Source organism: Typopeltis vanoorti, chromosome 5, assembly GCF_054136105.1.
Source record: "Typopeltis vanoorti isolate ZY-2024b chromosome 5, IOZ_Tvanoo_1.0, whole genome shotgun sequence".
NCBI lineage: Eukaryota > Metazoa > Arthropoda > Arachnida > Uropygi > Thelyphonidae > Typopeltis > Typopeltis vanoorti.
Genome location: NC_143553.1, coordinates 160045001 through 160064880, shown reverse-complemented (window position 1 = coordinate 160064880; position 19880 = coordinate 160045001). Strand labels below are relative to the sequence as shown.

At 33.4% G+C, this 19880-nt stretch overlaps 1 protein-coding gene across 1 annotated transcript; it reads right to left on the bottom strand.

Moving 5' to 3' along the window:
* Positions 1 to 256: 256 nt before the first annotated feature.
* LOC150106999 (lysozyme-like) lies at positions 257 to 18269 on the bottom strand. The gene is made up of 5 exons (XM_090392876.1): positions 18065 to 18269; positions 17078 to 17169; positions 14113 to 14176; positions 4427 to 4502; positions 257 to 579 (listed from the first exon to the last, which is right to left on the bottom strand). Exons 1-5 carry the CDS (start codon positions 18195 to 18197, stop codon positions 513 to 515), a joined length of 432 nt encoding a protein of 143 aa, XP_090249002.1. The 5' UTR covers positions 18198 to 18269; the 3' UTR covers positions 257 to 512.
* Positions 18270 to 19880: the final 1611 nt, after the last annotated feature.

Sequence of the window (19880 nt, the reverse complement as noted above, 5' to 3'; positions counted from 1 at the left end):
GAAAAAATGTTCAGCTCGAAAACACGTAATGGAGGATTTCAGTCCTGCCTGTAGAACTGTTCGGATTATTTCCATACTTGTCATACTGCTTTAAGGCGATCTGTTAATATTTATTCATTACATTAACATAATATTTGTTAATGTTATTTCTTTTTAGTATTTATTATTGTCTATTAGAATTTTTATTTATTTGATATTATTTAGTGACTTTATTTTATTTTATTTCATCTTATTTTGAATAAAATTGAAGGGAATTTCGACACAATTTTGCTATTTCATTTTATTCACTTTATTTCCACTTTATAAATTAATAACTGAAAAAATTAGTCAGTTCTGGATAATTGAAAGCAGTTAAGCTTAATTTCAAACGTTCTTTTTTTCTTATTCTGTCATCCTGTTTGAAGTAATTGATTTAGATGACTGAAGCCATATTGAAGTCATATTATAATCGCACTTAAAGTTTGTAATGAATATAATTATGGTCGTATTGAAGAGAAGAGATATTTTTCTCTTCAATAATTGCACCCTTTCATATACTTCTGGACATCTTTCCCTTTACAATGATTCCTCCAAGCAGTCCTAAAAGTAAAAACAATAAAGAGCACTTAAAGGATTATACATACACTTGCTCGTATTGATCAAATAATTACTAAATATGAAATACAGTATTGGCTATTTGCATTTTTGTTAGTCCCACTTTCTGTGATTGATTAATAGAAAATGTTTTATGACCTATTAAGAGGTCACTCTTAATGGGTCATAAAAAATATAATATAATTATATTATATAATATATTGCCCATATAATAAATTTTTTCTTTATTATATGGGCACGAAAACAATTTTTTTTGGAAATTCGATCAGCAGTTCTGTGATCCAGCACAAAAATTTAGATAGAATCTAATAGTCAGGACTGCTGATGTGTCGTGGTATGAATGTTGGAAATGCCGTTTAAACCAAAGTTAACAAAGTTAGCTGTAGCAGCAGTTAAGATCCGAATGTCGTATCTTGAATTTATAATACTTTTTACTAAAATATTAAAATATGTTTGCCCTTGTTCATATAATAGAGCGTTTAGGTCACAATGGATTTCTATCAGATCACCTATTAAAAATAATTACAGAATCAAAATTTATATCGCTAGTTTTTTTTTTAATGTCCCAATTATCCTATTTCAATATAAATATTTCCATTCTGAGTGGAAAAATAATATAATGCATTTCCGAAGGATAAAATAAACCTAATAAGTGTTGATTCATTTTGATAAACCCCGCATAAAATCAAGTCTACAAACCATTATTTCAAGAATGCTCTAAAAACGAGCGATCTCAAAAATACAAGAATGATATACAAACGGCATCTATTGTAACTGTCTCCATTCATTTCTTTGCACGTTTTAATATAAAATAATCTTTCTCACAACTGAATTTCAACAGAACTATGTGGAGGTGATCATGTCACTTCCACGTAACTCTCTTCATTATTCCCAGTTTTATTTTTATTCATTTATTTATAAGAAAGCAGGAAAGCACAAAACAAATAAAAAACGCACACTACGTATTGCAACCAAGAAGTTCTTCCACTGATGAAAATCATTCGACCCTACTTTTCAGATGGTGAAAGAATGGGACATCAAAATAACGCCTTATGTGTAGACTTGCGATACACTCCAAGAGTAATACCATTGTCAGACTTTTTACTGATGAGAACATCTTCATGCCTCATCCCTTCACCATCCTTTTCAAAAATTGAACAAAATCCACACCCTGAAGCAGTTTCTATCGTTAGATCCTTTCAGACTTTATTTTTTTTTGTAAATAAAAATCACAGGGGCAATTGAGTGTAAGAATGTCGCAAACACTTACCACTGTATTTAGTCATTTCTATTCTTTCTGTTTCCTGATTAGCGATCAACGAAACATGGTTAAAATTTTGTCAAGGACGGAACATTTTCTTGAATTTTGTTTCTGAGGATTGGCTCAGGGATATTAAGCGGTTCTGTGACCATTTGCCCAGTATTGAAATTCCGTTCACTAGTTCTTCCTGTAGTTTTTTTTTAAGAAATCAATCTCTTCTGTCTTTTAATAGCTCAACTTGGATTCCCTCTTTTTCCAATGCCCTTACTGAGTGGACCAGATTGTAACCTCTATTTACTCTTTAGTCGTTTCCAAGAAGTGTTCACAATGAGAATTACATCTTTATATTTAGCGTTCAGTTTCCAAGAATTGGGTCGAATCCTTTTTATGATACAATGCACCTTTATGAAAGAAAGTCTTTTCTGCTGAAGGTGACTTAGCAGGTCTCTTACAACTGCCAATATTTTCTTCTCAATAAAACTCGAGTTCTCATCCCCTCCCCCCACCTAAATGGAAAAGGCGACCAGAATACATGCAACTCATAATACATAGCCTCAGGTATAGTTGCTTCGGCTATAATTCTAAAACAACAAAAAGTTTTGTATTTTTTCCATCGTACTTTGATACTCTTCTTAAAAGATGAAAATGGAAAATTCAAGAAATTTTCCATTTTTATCTTGATGTGTTTCCATTTCGCTCTTTGTTCTTTTGATCCATTCCTTGATTTCCACGTACAATGAATCTCTTCTTCCTTTTTTTAATCAATAACTCCAAGCTCTGTGCCCTCTTGTTCTTTAACAATCTTTTCCTTAGTTTTTATTATAATTTTCCTTATATTTCTTTATTTCTTTCCTTTTTTTATCATATCATATCAAATGATATGATGTCATATCATCTTTATATTTCATTCGTTCTTCTGCCTTGCGTAATTTATTTTTAGTTATATGGTGTACAAGGATTCTTGTTTTTCCCTCTGTTTGTAGTGTTTATAATATCTGAATCCTTTAGGGTTCAGGAATTACAAATCCTCAAATAGTCTGTAGTGTTTGTAATACCTGAATCCTTTAGGAACCAATGAAATTGATTCCTAAAAGATTCTCTCTCTCTCTCTCTCTCTCTCTCTCGCAGCTTATTATGCTTTTTTTACTGCCTTGAAACTTAATTTTGTATCATCTTCCCTTTTCTTTGTTCACTTCTGCTTTTCTTCATATTTCGTTAATGTCTTAAATTTCCGAGGGTTTTCATTACAACTAGGGCAAAATTTTCATCAGGTCAGCTGCTCCGGGGTAACTTATTAATTTTCTTTTAAAAAAAATTCTGCTTTTACCTCTCTATTTTTCCTACTAGACTTGTGCTGTTACCTGAATCTTCCAAGTGCTCTTTAAAAAAAGATTTGTGATTATAAGGATTTTATGTTTGGGTGATAAGAGTTTGTTAGTTTTTGTTATGTTTCACTGCATTGTCCATATGCAGATTTACACTATAATTCCATATCGTTTACCTTCGAGCCCTACTGAATTCAAGTACTTCATTATTGTCAAAGCATTTCTGAAGTTGGTTTCCAGTGCGATATCTTCGAACTCTTCATATATTTCTTCTATCTCATTATCTTTATAGACTGTTATAGGCATGTATACGTGTATGACTGGAATATTAACTGGTAGTACTAAGAATGTATTTTCTTAGTCTATTATTAGTATCTCTATGAAATCTTGTGATGGCTCGCAGGTGGCCACTCTATGCTGCACTAATGTACCTCGCACAAGTATTTTGTTCATTAATATGCATACTTTCTGTTCAGATTTCCCGATTTACAGAAGCAAAAACGCATTAATTAAAACCACTTCAACCACGGTATGAGACTGGTTACTTCGCCTTCAGTTGAAAAGCCCAAAGGATTCCTCGTATCATGTCTAAAATCACCTCAAGTTTCTTCTAACTGAATTACGAGTTGAAATCACTAATTACTTTCCGAATCATATCTTCATCTTAGCCTAATACTCAGATTTCTCATTCCTTATGCAGGCAAATCGGCAACAAAACACGCAATTTACACACACGAATACTATTAGTGTGTGGCAGATGGAGTTGTGCATAGATGGAAAAGTAAGTAGACGGTACGTTGTGTAGAGAAACCTGCCTGTTCTTCGTGGTGTCACAAAACAATATGCATCTGTAATATCCACACTTGAGTATTCTCTAACTCGTGTAAAAATAAATAAAGAAAGAAAGAAAGAAAAAGAATAAGGGGTAAAAAAGAGGAGAATGCGGCGTTCAGTATGGTTTACGATCTTTCTCTCGTCAAAAGGGAAGACAATTCAAAATTTTGTGGAAGAAAGTTCAAGGGCACATAGGAGAAAATGACTTTCGTTAAATATTTTAACTTCACTTAGAATCTATGTTGAATTTTCTACAATAAAAATTGAATTTATTTATTCAGAAATTTATTCTAAAATTTATTTGAATATAGTACTTTATCCTTAAACCTTCACCTAATATATTTCGCATTGTTTCATTCTATTTTGTTCTCTTAAATCTAAGCTAATTGATGAAAGGAAATGGATTACCTACCATGCAAAGAAATCATGACTTTTGTAAATTTTCATAGCGCATTCGATGTCGTCATTGATATTTTCATCACGTAGAGCTAGTGGGTTGAAACAAAAGCCAGAAATTATATAACAGATAAATTAATGGAAAACACACGACGACTAGTTAAAAAATAAATACAAATTAGACATAAAATAAATAATGTAGAATATCAAATTAAAAAAAAAATGCAAATATCAAATAAAATAAAAATAAATGAAACAACAGTACTTTCCCATATCTGCCTGCAGTTTAGAATATATATATATATATATATATATATATATATATATATATATATATATATATATATATATATATATATATATATATGAAATATTGCAAGGTAGAATTAAAATGATATCTACGATAAATCAAAGAAACAATTATCAAGTTCGATTGTACTCACCGACTACGTGATAATTTTAAAGACTTTTATTTTTATTCTTTTATTCTTGAATTAGTCGATTTTTGGTGCAAGTTTATTCCAGATGAATTTCTGGGTTTTAACCCTATAACTCATTAAACTCGTTCGTAGAACACGCAAATACACTCATAATATCAGCATGTCACGTTTCAATTACAGCTTGTAGACAAGCTTTTATTCCAAAGAGAGAGATTAAAAAAAAAAAGAAGAAGAAAACAACCATTAAACGATTACGCTATTACTTAACTTCAATACTCTCATAAACTACGGAATAGGTCATTGACAGTGAACTGGTTCACTGCTGTGAATCTCTTTAATTACTTAGTGATCACCTATGTGGATTCCGTCATTCTTCCACACTAGATCACCTAGCTAATCTCATTCACCTTTGTATACAATGCATGGTAAAGTTTGGAAGAACTCAACTGGTTGTTCTAGATACTCCCAAGGCATTTAGTCGAGTCTGGCATTCTAGCCTTCTTACCAGCTACCTTCTTATGGTATTCATTCTCTTTGTGAGTGGATTGCCAGCTTTCTCACCGGTCGTTCATTGCAGGTCATGGCGGATGTTCCCTTTCATCATACTGTTCAATGAATGCTGGTGTACCTCAGAGCTCCATGCATTCATGTACACTCCTCGTCCTCCTATATATCAACGGTCTTCATTTTTGGCATCCAATCCTATTCACAGCTTTGCTGGTGACAGTACTCTTCACGCATTTACACTATAAAAATCTTATAGAGTTCAGGCAATTAATTCTTTAAAACCAATGCCGTAAACACTGCTCTTTCCATTCTCAAGTCTGGTGAGAATAACCTAGTGAATTTTAATGCTATCCAAACACATTTTTGTGTCATTTCCTGGAAACGATAAAAATTTCACTTCACAAACATAAAAACAAGCAAAGGCAGATCCAGGAAGCTAAACTCGTAGGATAATCGATAGTATAGTACGAAACTCTTGGCAGTTCCCCAAGGAATTAATTCCATTCAAAGAATCTATGGATTGAAGTTCAGGTTGGTAGTACGTGAAGAGCAGCAGTCTTGGTTTCTCAGGGAGGTAACTCTTTGGGGAAATCTCATTATCTACATTCCCTATGCTACGCCATTGACAGTCTTGATATTCATTTGGACTGTTTGGCTCCTGTGTAACTCGAATAAAAAATCATCGTCATCATGCGTATCAAGGATTTAGGCCTAGCATGGCCTGTTCCAGCCTTAGAAGTCATCGTTGAATCGTTTAAGAGGACGTCCTGGTTTTCTTTTTCCTAATGGCTTGTGCTTTAAGGCTTGCTTTGGTAATCTTTCTGTTTTAGTTATTTGAACATGTTCCATCCATTTATGTTTATATTTTTTAATTTTTTCTATTACTGGTTCTTGGTTTAATTCTTTCATAATCTCTTCATTTCTTTTGTGATCAAATAGGGTATACTTTGCAGTTTTTCTCATGAACTTCATTTCTGATATTGATAATCTTTGTTTGTCTTTTTGTTTTATTGTCCAGATTTCGCTTCCATACATTAAGACTGGTAGGGCTAATGTATTGTATACTTTTAGTCTTGTTTGTTTCTGAACTAGGTTTGCTTGAAATATAGAGTTAATTACACCTGTTATTTTTAAATATTTTGCAATTTTTACTTTTATATCTATTTCATTTTCATATGTGATCATACAACCTAGGTAGTTAAATGAATTCACCTGTTCTAAGATCTTGTTATCTATTACTATTTTAGTTCTTGTTGGATCTTGTCCTTTGAAGGCCATAGTTTTTGATTTTTCTGTTGATATTATCATACCATAATCTTTGGATATCTCATTTAGATCTAAAATAGCTTTCTGTAAGTTATCTTCAGAATTTGTAATTATTATTTGGTCGTCGGCAAGGAGGAGAGTGTTTAAGTTTACTGTAGGAGAAAGTTTAATTCCTTGATATAAATTTTTATTCCATTTTATTATCATTTCATTTAAGTAAATATTAAAAAGGGTTGCTGGGAGGGAACATCCCTGTCGAACGCCTTGGTTTATCTCTCTCATATATGATAGCTCGTGATTTAATCTTATTTGTATTTGATTATTCTCACATATACTTGTGATAGCTTTTAGGATATTATTTAGTATTTGTCTTTCTTTTAATATGTTAAATAATATGTTTCTTTTAACTTTATCAAATGCTTTTTCCAAGTCAATAAATGCAATATGTGTTTCTAAATTGTATTCTCTTCTTTTCTCTATTATTAATTTTAGGCAAAAGGGCGTGTCTATACATGATCGTCCTTTTCTAAATCCAGTCTCTACTTCTAAAATAAAATTTTTGGAATATTTCATTAGTTTGCTATTTAAGATTCTGCTATATATTTTGTAACAGGAATTTAGTATACTGATACCTCTGTAGTTTTTAGGATCATCTCTATTACCTTTTTTAAAGACAGGAATCACAATTGCTTTTTTCCATTCTATTGGGGAGATACCAGCTGAATAAAATTTATTTAAATATAATAAGAGTCTTTCATTGAATCTTGTTCCTGCGTATTTATATAGTTTTGAACCTAGCTTATCTTCTCCAGGTGATTTTCGTTTCTTGTTTCTTCTTTTTTCTTTCAGGCTGATTTCTAATTCTTCATTAGTTATTTCGTTTTCGTTTTCGTTAATTGTTTGCCAATTGTCTTTTTTAAAATATTTGTCTGTCCACAGGCAAAAAAGTATTATTAAAAATTTTAATTGAAATCCAATGTAGAAATTGCAGCACTTAGTGCTGAACTCTTTAAAATTATAAGATGCAATCACACAAGATGTTTATTGTATGTATAAATATTTTAGCAATGAATAAATTATCATTATATATATATATATATATATATTATATATATACATAATTCTACTAGTCATGCTGAACACAGGGACGTTCAAATTACCAAAATCGGATAAGTAAGATTCAAATTTTCTGTGTTGGAAGTTCATAAAGTGTACTGCAGTCAGCCAACGAAGGACGTCGCCATTTTAAAAGTCGCACTATAGTCGTTAACGGGAAGAAAGGCTAAAGGTCACCCAGACAGCGAAGTTCAAGCAAAATGAGCTGTAACAAATGCAATAAGCCATTAAGCGATGAAGGGGATGGGCCGCATTGTTCCGGATGTAACAAAAAACAACACTTCCACTGTTCAGGGATCTCAGAAAGCACGTGTAAAGCAAAAGGAGCCGTGAAACGGACCGAATGGCGATGTCAACAGTGTCGTGAGAAAACGAAGAACAAGGACCAGGCACCAAAGAAAAGTAACGACGCACATCAAGATAAGCCGCTTTCGGATCCTAAAATTACAGATAACTTTGATTCATTTAAACTCATGGTGAAAGACTTATTAAATACACACACACATGGAACAAATTTTAAAAAAAATTCGAGGAGTATGACCAGTACATACAGTTCAATAACGATACCTCTGGAAAAATATTAGGAACCGTGCGAGAAATAAAGACGAAATTAACGGTAGCCATAGAAACGCAAGAAACACTCCAACGCAAAAATCAAGAATTGCGGAAAGAAGTAAACATACTCAAGTGTCAAATGGAACACATGCTACAAAAAGAAAGAAAAAAAGAACTTCAAACTGACGGAATAACGAAAGAAAATACAGAAGACTTAAGCAACATAATGCAACTGATCGGCAGCAAAATTGGAATTCAAATCGCAACCACAGATATCACCTATAACAACAGAGGCCCACATAAAAATAAAGAGAGACCGCCACCAATCATCGCTCGTTTTGCCAACAGAAATCTGAGAGACTCCATTCTCACAGCAAGCAAGAAAACAAGGCCGACAACAACGATGCTAACTGATAAGAAACTCCCAACACCAATCTATATAACGGAACACTGGACTCCATACTTCAAAAATCTTCTATACCTAGCAAGGAAGACAAAAACAGAGAAAAACTACAAGTTCCTCTGGACAAAGAATTCCCAGATATTTATGAGAAAGAATGAAAACACTCGAGTATACATAATTACAGGTGAATCCGACTTACACAGCCTACCAATATAAAACACTAACTTTTCACATCCTTAAGAATAAGATTATAACTCATTTAAAAACTATATAATGGACATCTTTAACATAGGCGAACATATCCAGTCAGACAACATAAACTTCAAGGTCTTTGACCCTTTGAAGAAATGGTCAGACAACATTTCCACCAACACCAACTTCGCTATCATACACACAAACATAAGAAGTATAAAAAACACTGGCTTACATTGATAACACAGCTCAATTATACCATGATAAACATAGATGCGCTAATACTGACCGAAGTTGCAATAAAAGACACAGAAATTTACGCATGCAACATAAATAGTTATCAAATCTACAGCTATGTAGACCAAACAAAAGAGGAGGAGGCATTGTGGCATATATCAAAGAAAAATACAATGTGACAGAAAATCAAACTCACTTCGAACATGCGGAAACACTAATTTTGGAAATCACAAATAGCCACAATAGTATCAAATACACTATAAACACAATATACAGATCCCCGGATAATAATCCACTCAGTTTTCTTTACGAATTAGAAACATGGCTAAGCGGCATCGAACGGCGTACGACACACAGGCTCATCCTAATAGGAGACATTAATATAAATACTCTTAACCACGCTTCTTCAATCACTAACATATCTTGATATACTAAGTCAGTACAACATAAACCCTACCATTAACTCCCCAACAAGAGAAGAAATACTCAATAACTCACTAACACAATCATGCATTGATTACATGAACATTCAGGCTCCCATCCATACATATACATCAGTAATTAACGTAAAAATTGCCGATCACTACTTTGTCTCAACTTCGTTTTATTACGTTTCCTACCCCCCCCCCTCCCACCACCACAAAAGTCGACAAAACTCGATCATACTAAAGAGCATTGTCGATAACCAAGTAAAAAATACAGACTGGAATTCCCTACATAAAATAAACGATCCTTTATTTTCAACTAAAGTTCACAGAAATATACAAAAAAGCAACAAAACCTACACAAACGATGCGACAAACAGACAACAATCCATGGATAAATGACGACATACTAAATACTATTACTGTAAAAGAAAATCTATGGAAAAAAACTTAAAAAGTCACCCTGTAACACACATTTACAAACCTTATACAAAAACACAAGAAATAAACTAACAACAAAAATTCGTAGGGCAAAAAGACGCTACTACTTCCAAAAAACCATGGAACATAACGACAACATGAAGCAAACATGGGCTACACTCAACGAATTAATAACCGAAAAAAGAAAACTTCAGCACAAAATTTTATTGCAAAAAGCTTCAGTCAGGACACAAACCAAGGGGAACTAGCAAACTCATTCAACCATGCTTATACAAACATCACACAACTCAAAAAAGACAAACTACTTATGATCAACAAAATACTACCGACACAAAGTCAACAACAAACGATGTATTTTCCATCCATAACAAAACAGGAACTGAAAGAAGCAATCCTACAACTAAAACCAAAGACCACTCCAGGAATAGACTAAATAAGACTCACAGACCTTATAACACACTTTGAACAAATAAATTCAATACTTTTGAAACTCGTGAACACAATATTCAACACAGATATTATTCCACAACAAATAAAAACTGCAATAATTACGCAATTTACAAACACGGTAAAAGAAACGATACTCAGAACTACAGACCAATAGCTACCCTACCAGTCATCTCAAAAATTCTAGAAAAAATAACACACACCAGACTAACTATTTACAGAAGTACAACATCATATCACAAAACCAATACGGCTTTAAGAAAACAAAAAGCACCATCACTTTATTAGAAGACATCGCCGACACAATAAACAAAGCTCTCGACTAAAACAAGTACGCCGCCCTTATACTGCTGGACCTAACCAAAGCATTTGACACACTTGAACATGACATGCTACTCACCAAACTATACTCAATAGGTATAAGAGGAACACTGCATACATAGTTCAAGAACTATCTCTCAAACAGAACACAAGTAACAAAAATAGGTACATGTCACAGTCGGAGTATACAAGTAAAACACGGTGTACCTCAAGGTACAATATTATCACCCACTCTATTCAACTTATATATTAACGATGTTCATAACATATCCATAAAAAGTCAAATATTTCAATACGCAGATGACACTGCACTACTAGCAATCCACACAGACATTAACACAGCTTTATGCAGAGCACAACAAGACCTAAACGAAATCACAACATACTTCCACCAAAACGCAATTCTAATCAATGGCACCAAAACACAGATGTTGATAATACACAACCCAAGAATCATACGCCCCGCATCACTATCGATACATTGTCACACATACCACTGCATTAACAACAAAAATACCTGCCAATGTTCTGAAATCAAACCTATAACATACGCAAAATACCTCAGTCTCTATATAGATTCCCACCTTAAATTTACAAAACATATAGAATACCTACACACCAAACTCCGGATCATCGCAGCAAAACTCTTCCAAGTTAAAGACATTATTCCTCCCAACATAAAAAAACTCCTATATCACGATATCTGCGAATCCCTACTCAGATATGGAATAACAGTCTATGCAAATACATCAAACAGCTACCTAACAAAATTAGAAACACTACACAGGAAAATCGTGTCAACAGTGATCTGGACACCTTACACGCAGCAACCAATATCCGACAAGCACATGGCGATACACAGAATTCTGAGCATTAAAAACCTGAAACACTAAATGACATTAACAAGGAATTACTTCAACATCACCTATCGAAACAACATAGACACATATCGTATAACACGACCTACGACAACTCTCTACATCCCCACACCCTTCAACAACACATACGGTTCTTTTGTGAGATCACATCAGATACCCGCAACTCAACAACCTACCAAGAAAGTTAAAACACATAGATAACTACAGAACATTAAAAAACGAACTCTGGAAAATATACCAACAAAGTTAAGAAACCATTAATACTAATATACACATCACCAATCACTAGCATCCAATGCCAACATCCCATACATAAACAATAGCAACAACACAAACAGTGAAGGCTAAATCCCACTCTCTTCATAAAAGCTAACCCAAGCTTCGAGGTAGGTGGGATTAACTTGCCTCAATCATCTACAAGTAATCCTTATAAGTAAATGCAGAAATTTGTATTTATAATCACTCTTTCTCAAACTTAAAATAAATAAATAAATAAATAAAAATTTAAAAAAATTAAAAATTATACAAAAAATTCTGTATAATCGTCATTGTTAATATATGAAAAACATGTGTTGTAAATACATAATATAAAGGCAAAAAAGTAGTATTAAAAATTTTAATTGAAATCCAATGTAGGAATTGCAGCACTTAGTGCTGAACTCTGTAAAATTATGAGGTGCAATTTAAAACAAGATGTTTATTGTATGTATAAATATTTTAGCAATCAATAAAAAAAAATTACTTATAAAAAAATATATATTATTATTATTATTATTATTATTATTATTATTATTATATATAAACGGCATATATATAAACCCTGGAAAAACAAAGCTAATGATATTCAAAAACCCCCAAACCCTGCCCATAGAAACTAAATATCTCACTATCAAACATTCATCCTCCTATACACAAAGTGCAGAACCTAAAATCACAATCATCACACAGGTGAAAACAACACGCTACCTTGGACTTCACTTCGATGCAGATCAAAGTTGGAATAGCCATACAAACTACCTACATACCAAGCTTAGGATAATAGCAAGCAAACTATACAGATTAAAAGACATTGCCCCAACCCACATAAAAATACTAATCTATAAAGCATTATGTGAAAACATTTTAAGATATGCAATCACATCATACGCATTCTGCGCAGACTACAGACTTAATAGGCTACAATGGTTGCAAGATAAAATGATAAAACTGATATTCTGGGAACAACCCACTCTTATGCAGGAAGCATGGACAAACCACAAAATATTTAAGGTGAAACACTTACGCCACTACACAGTCATGTTAAAACACTACTACAGCCCAACATATAGAGTAACCAGAACAACATATCAAATAACAAGCCCACAGTCAACAAACTACATAACATATAAGTACAACAATCACCACGGCAAAGCCACCCGAAACTTCTACGTACCTGACATGATAAACAAACTGCCGTTCGACAACAGAAACCTAGGAACATACAGAGAGCTGAAACAGGTGCTATATAAATATTATAGCGAGAATGAAAATTAGAACAATTCCTGTTTCTCTCTACCCCACCACACATACACACACACACACACCTACGACAACCCCCCCCTCTCAAAAAACTATCACTACAAGAACACAAAGAAACAAACACACCATGTCTAAATCCAACCCTATTTGCACAAAAAAAAAAAAAAGTTAAACTGTAATAGCAGTCGAAGTCTTTCAAGCACGTACCAACAAACAGTAAAATCAACAGCTGGCTTGTGACCACTATAGGAACACAACCATGAAACCACCACCCTCTGTCATCTAATATCTTCCTCAAATAAGTCTGCCAAGCTTCGAGGAAGAAAATTACTAACTAGCAAGTATCTGTTATACACACTTGTAATGCGTTATAAATATTATATACATATAATTACTCCAGCAACTATGTATGCAATTCATCTGAGACATAAAAAAAAAAAAATTCTGTATAATCCTTATTGTAAATACTGTAAATATTATTATTGTACGTAGCTTATACTGAGACATAATAAAATGTAAAAAAAAATATATATATTATTATTATTGAATTGTGTGTGTATGTTGCATTACTGCATTGTATCGGGAATTGTGTGCACGTTGGTGCCAATCCATATTTAGCTAGTTTAAAAAAATGTATATTCATATTTATAAAATGTACTCTGCATTTTGTATATCGAATTTTCGTACTGTACAGAAAAGATAATATGTTTTTCATTGTGTGTGTGCAGTACTCTGTGTGATAGTAAACCTTATCATTTTCATTGTAAAAATAAATAAGTCGTTTATAAAAAATAAAAAAAAAAATTATTATAATAATTATTATTATTATATTCTAAATTCAAAAATTCTGTATAAACCTTATTGTAAATATTGTAAATATTATTATTGTATGTAATTTATTATACTGAGACATTATTATTATTATTATTATAAAATATACAGCGGAATAAACTTACCGTCGCAAGTTATACCACATTCATTTTGAGGTCCTGGAGGAGCACACCAATACTTTTCATTTATCTAGAAACATAAATGGCTAATTACTTTTCAGTATACGCTATTATAATAAACAGAATAAAAATTCATAGAGTGGTGTTTTTATGTAAGAGGCGACTAATTGGACTCTGAGATTCGAGAGTTTGAGTTCGCTCTCTTAAGGTTTTTGCCTTAAGGGAGCAATTTGAGTCTCCGGGGTTGTGTTCTCCGGCACGGCCCACTGAGTGATTTGTCGGTGAATACTTTTCTTCGAAATATGAGCGGTTCTGCTCGGTGGTGGTGTTTGGGTGGAAGGCTATCACTGAGTGGAGCCAACGCTGAGATGGGCGGTCTTTCGCCCACGATTGAGTGGCTTAGGGATCGTCCGAATTTTTAGAGATTGGCTTTACTTACGTATCACCAATGTTTTTATTTCTCGGTAGGATTTTTAACTGTTAGCTGAAAATATAAATACTTTGAAGATGATATATAGAGTAGCAGTAGAGCATCATCAAATGCTCTGGACAGCGTGCAATAAGATTCTTAACAAGTTGCTTGAAGTAGGGTTGAAATACACGTGATTAAATTGGGTTGACAACTGCGACATGCGACTAATGTAGTGTGTGGGTCATTATGGTGAATTCAAATTTCAGCATAAATGTGTACATACATTCTTAAGAGGTCCACAGCGTCCATTGTGGATCTGCTGTGCGATAAAAATAAATAAATAATAAATTCGGAAAGAAATTCAAAAGTAACAATAAGTAAAGTCTAATTTATAATAAAATTTAAAAAAAAATAAAAAGTAATAATAAAATAAAATGATGAAAAAATGTTTTAAAAAACTCGACCTATGAATCAAGGCCGTCGAGTAGGTTGACACTAAAATCTCCAAATTTATATTTATAATGTTTATACATAACGACAGATATATTCTTTGCGATTTTTCTGAGAAATGAAAGCACTTCATGAGAACTCATTCAAGTTCTCAAAGATCTTATTGCATATCAAGAGCGCAGTAATTTATTGAAATCATTAAGTTGAAGCGAAACTATTTAATATCGGAATCAACTCAAGATTACTTATCCCTCACAGAAAAAGCAGAAAGCTTATCTGGATTTAATGCGGCAGAAGTGATGTCTGCTGGATGAAGTAACGCTTAATTGGAAACAAAATAAGGAAGCAAATAACGAAAAGTGAGAGAATGGGAAAGATGAAAACTGGGAAACAATATTTATTGGAAACGGAATACCGGTTGATCATGAAGGACTTTTTTTTTTCTTTAGTAAATTTTGATTGGATTGAATTCGTTCCGAGGGGACAGCTAAGAGACCATGAAGTCAATAGACATCACACTTGTTAGGTACGTATGCTCTCTCTCTCTCTCTCTCTCTCTCTCTCTCTCTCTCTCTCTCTCTCCCTCTCTCAATGATCTTCGTCTGTTGTATGCAGGGGCGAATGCTGATCTTGAAATTCATACTTGCTCTTGTTATCATTCAGGGAATGAGAGGTGCGATTGAAGTCTGATTAGCGGAATAATAAATTACTGACCATTAAAACTATATATTTAGAAATTTATGTACATTTAATCTTACAAATACAACAGTTATTTTATAAATGATATTCTATCTTTTTCAATTTAGCTACTTGAATATAAATTCTACCCTAAGGTTCTTCTTTATGAACTGGTCAATAAAATCGTCATAAAAAGTTGGTTGTAACTTAATTTTCCCAAGCAACACGCACACTTGTAAAGGCTGGCTGAAGCTCACTGCCTAGAGCTACTTTGACTGCGCATGGCCCGTGTTTAAGCAACAGGGTGAGATGACGTGAAGGGTGCGGAAATGACTATGCGTGAGCATGAAATCACAGTGCCGAAGCGAGGACCTGGATGCTCCCACAACCGAGCAAGCCAAGGTAGCTTGACTAGCGTCGGTCTTCGGTACACAACGCAAAGCAAAGTAGCGCTTTCTCATGATTTTTGTCTCAGCCGAATCTACAGTAGAAAAGGATGAAAGCTTTGCTACTCTAGATTTGACGGAGAATGCAGAACATTTGATTATATTGGATTGGAAAGGAATCCTAATGTATAAGTGGATGCGAAGAATTCGCAATATTGACAGACTGAGGTTTTTACCTCAGTACCTTACACATTTACGAGAAGAACGTTACATTTTCATCTGGTTCGAATTCACCAAGAAAAGAAGCACCTTTATAAGGATTTTTTTGATGGAAGGGAAGTTAAAGGAGCCCACATTTTCATACGGAAGAGTCAGTATTTGACCTTCCGAAATTCGGTGTTTATCCTCTAAAAAGCACAAGCGAAAAACCGCCGCAAAACACATGGAGTTTATGGTTTGTGTATTGACCCTATAATCTTAATTGCTGATACCATAACTGCACTCATACCAAAATAATTTCATTACGTTTCCCGTGCTGTTTCACTAACAGTACATAACTGATGATTCCTAAGGGAGTGAGAAGTATACTCATCATTCACAGCAGTAATTATCTGTTCTCATCTATTGCATTAATCCTTTTGAAAGCCTTCATCGTTTCCATGTTCACTGAGTGACTCAAATAGGAAACAAACATTCAACTCCTTGAGGGCTTCAATAATCTGCCATAGAATAAACTTTAACCTAAGAGAACCTTTTTAGTAATAAGTGAAATAATTTCAATTTGATTTGTGTTTTGCAAATTAAGTAATTAAAAGTTGGATTACGATTAGTTAGTAAGAATAGTAATGACCTATTTTGACCACGATTTCGTGGATTTTACATATTATTAAACATTTTATTAAAAAGGCTTAGTTTGAGGAAGTGATCGAGATTCACTAAATTTGTTCAGATAAATCTTAGTAGCCTAAAATAAAATGTGCATTTATTAATTAAGTTAGAGAAATTCGGAACTCCGACTATGAGTCCTTTTGGTCCGTGTACGTACTTGAAAGATTCCATGATCGTAAGTCCCATCTTTGTTTGGGCCTCCTTTAGCTCCAGTCTTGAAATTGCTTTCATGTTTAACCAAACATATAACTGTAAGAAAAAGAGCCAAGATGAATGAAAATTAAAATAAAATGCATTTCGATACTTATATTTTGTGAAAACGATATCTCACTGCAATATTATTTGCTGTTAAGTCTATATTGCTAATATTGTGAATTTGCGTACTAAACATTAACAAATTATGTTTAAAATTTGTTATTTCAATTATTTCGTTTTATTCTTTACTAAACTGTTGGTAACATTTTATGACTAAACGTCGTTGTTTTTTCAGCGATACTTTTGCCATAAGGCTTGACAAATTAACACGATATCACAAGAAAAAGAGTGAATAATATATTTTAGCTTGAAATATGTGGCTATTAAAGATATTATTCACTCTTTTCATTGCGTTATCATGTTAACTGAGACACTTTATTGCGTAATTGTACTATTTAGGACCAGTTTATACAGTGCCACTTATGAGCTGGTGCAGCACAGCATATTCATATCTATCAGTCAGGCGAACATGATTCACGGAGTTCTCTGTTTCCGCAGATAGGCCTTTTTTCATTATCTTTAGTAAAAGCGAGTTTGACAGAAAAGATCAGACACATATTTACATTTAGCCCTTGCGGTCACCAACAAATCGCACTATAGTTTCCTCAAACTGGAACAATCTTTGCTGCCTTTATTCATTTCTAGGATAAAGGCCGGAAATTTTATTTTTCAGCTCTTCTGCTACTAATTCAGCACTTCCCTACTACTACTACTACTACTACTACTACTACTACTACTACTACTACTACTACTACTACTACTAATAATAATAATAATAGTGTAATGTAAAACAATTTACAGCTCTGATTCTTCTGGTCGCAGCATTTCTATCGCATTGTTAATACGAAAAGATAATTACTTAAGTAAGGCCTTGGTATAATATACTTACAGTCCGGAACTAGCGACTTCTTGACACCAGCTGAGAGCAACTTTTTTGCTAATTCACAGGGTGTAAATGTTTTACCAGATACAACAACAACAACTAAGCCTAGCATGCATAATAAGAAGCATTTTGTTGCCATTTTGTGGGTTTGGTGCAACTAAGATCACCGCAAAAAAGAAAACGCCATAAGATTTATACATGTAGTTCTATGGTTTATCGAAGTGTTCCATTTAGTTCCCGTTTCACTTCCTTTCACAACAAATCAAGATAAAAAAAATGAAACTTCCAGTCTCTTATCGCCCGTTGCAGCTTCTCAAAGCTAGAAGCCGCCCTTGATAAAATTAGTCTACAATAATATATTCATAAAATGCTACTAAAATACTTATTTTTAACCATGTAGAATATTTGAGAGAATTTTTTTTTCGTTCAAAAAATACTGAAACGATATCATGTTATTAACAAAGAATAAACCAAGATATTGTTTCACGTACTCTCTCTCTCTCTCTTTCTCTCTCGCTCGCTCGCTCGCTCTATCGCAATGCTCTGCTCTTCGTCTGTTGTATGTATACACTTAAAACAAAAATTTCCTAATCCTTTGCTTCCAATGATTTCATTTATTTATTAAATACACAGAATTCATAAGTTCGTCTCAAAACAGAATATTGATTTTATAGTACGGGATACTTTATATTTCTCCTCAAAATCGGGGAAAAGGTTTTAGGGCCCTTAGAAAAATGCTTCGCGCCTATTAGATTCGATTTGATTGTTCGCCCTAAACTCTGGATAGACAGATTTGATTGAAATTACTATTTGAGATCAATACTAAACATTTTCCAAGTCACCTTAATTTTTATTTAGATCATATGATGTCAATGGCAAATTTAATAAAATGTTCCAAAAATTATATAAAATAAAACTAGTATTACTTTAGCAACTAAATAACTTTAGTGAAAACCTGGTGCTTAAGATTTATTTTCACTCTGCATATTCAGTGAATTTTAATCGATTCATGTTAGTGGCGAAATGTTTAGCTGGATGGCAAAAGAAAGACCGGTATGGGTTCGATTATAGTTGCCTAAAGAAACTTTTCTAGGCTTTTATTAAACAGTTTCGAATTAGTCTATCCTTGTGACAGATTAAGCGTTTTAGTTTTTTTCCTGGAAACGTTTTTAACACGGCAACTCGAAAAAAAAAAGCGATAGTAGAACTCGTTGTTTTAGACAATAATACAAGTTATGGTTTAGGATCACGAAATGGCGACAGTTTTCATACTCTACGTCTCTCCGATGTCTTTAAAAATCATCGGTGGTCATGAGCTCACCTATCATGAGCGCCGAGGGTGAGATTTACTGCCAGTGAGTTAGTGAAAAAAAAAAAAAAAAACTGACAAACAAGAGTTGGATAAAAGAATAATGACATCAAGTACTCTGGAAAGGACAAAGAAGTTGGACGATTAAAAAGTCGTTCATAAGTAAGTGCAAAGTGAATGGTGCAAAATGACTCAGCCAATTGACATCCTTATCGCTGTCAAGAATGAGAAATTGGGTTCTCCTAATATTTCGGTAGGCATTATCAGTTAGTGGATGATATAAGCAGAATTGCGCGTGAAATGGGTATGGCAAACGTTATACTGTTCCTGGTTTAACCATAATTAAATCATTGTCTTGGCTATAGTCACACTGCTCCTGTTTCTCCATTAATCTGATAACGATTGATTTACCTCCTTGCTTTGGGAAACAACTGAACATGGCTTCATTTCCAAGCTATCGTGTAAAGGAGAGTAAAATAGGAGATACAAATTGGCAAAATTTAAAAAAAAATG

What these genes read in the sequence shown, in the direction of transcription:
- LOC150106999 (XM_090392876.1), bottom strand. Translation starts at nt 18,197, where the DNA reads ATGGCAACAAAATGCTTCTTATTATGCATGCTAGGCTTAGTTGTTGTT. An exon ending in ATGTGGTATAACTTGCGACG is followed by an intron (nt 4,503 to 14,112) that starts GTAAGTTTATTC and finishes TCAACCCACTAG; the next exon opens with CTCTACGTGATGAAAATATC. An exon ending in AGTCATGATTTCTTTGCATG is followed by an intron (nt 580 to 4,426) that starts GTAGGTAATCCA and finishes TTTTACTTTTAG; the next exon opens with GACTGCTTGGAGGAATCATT.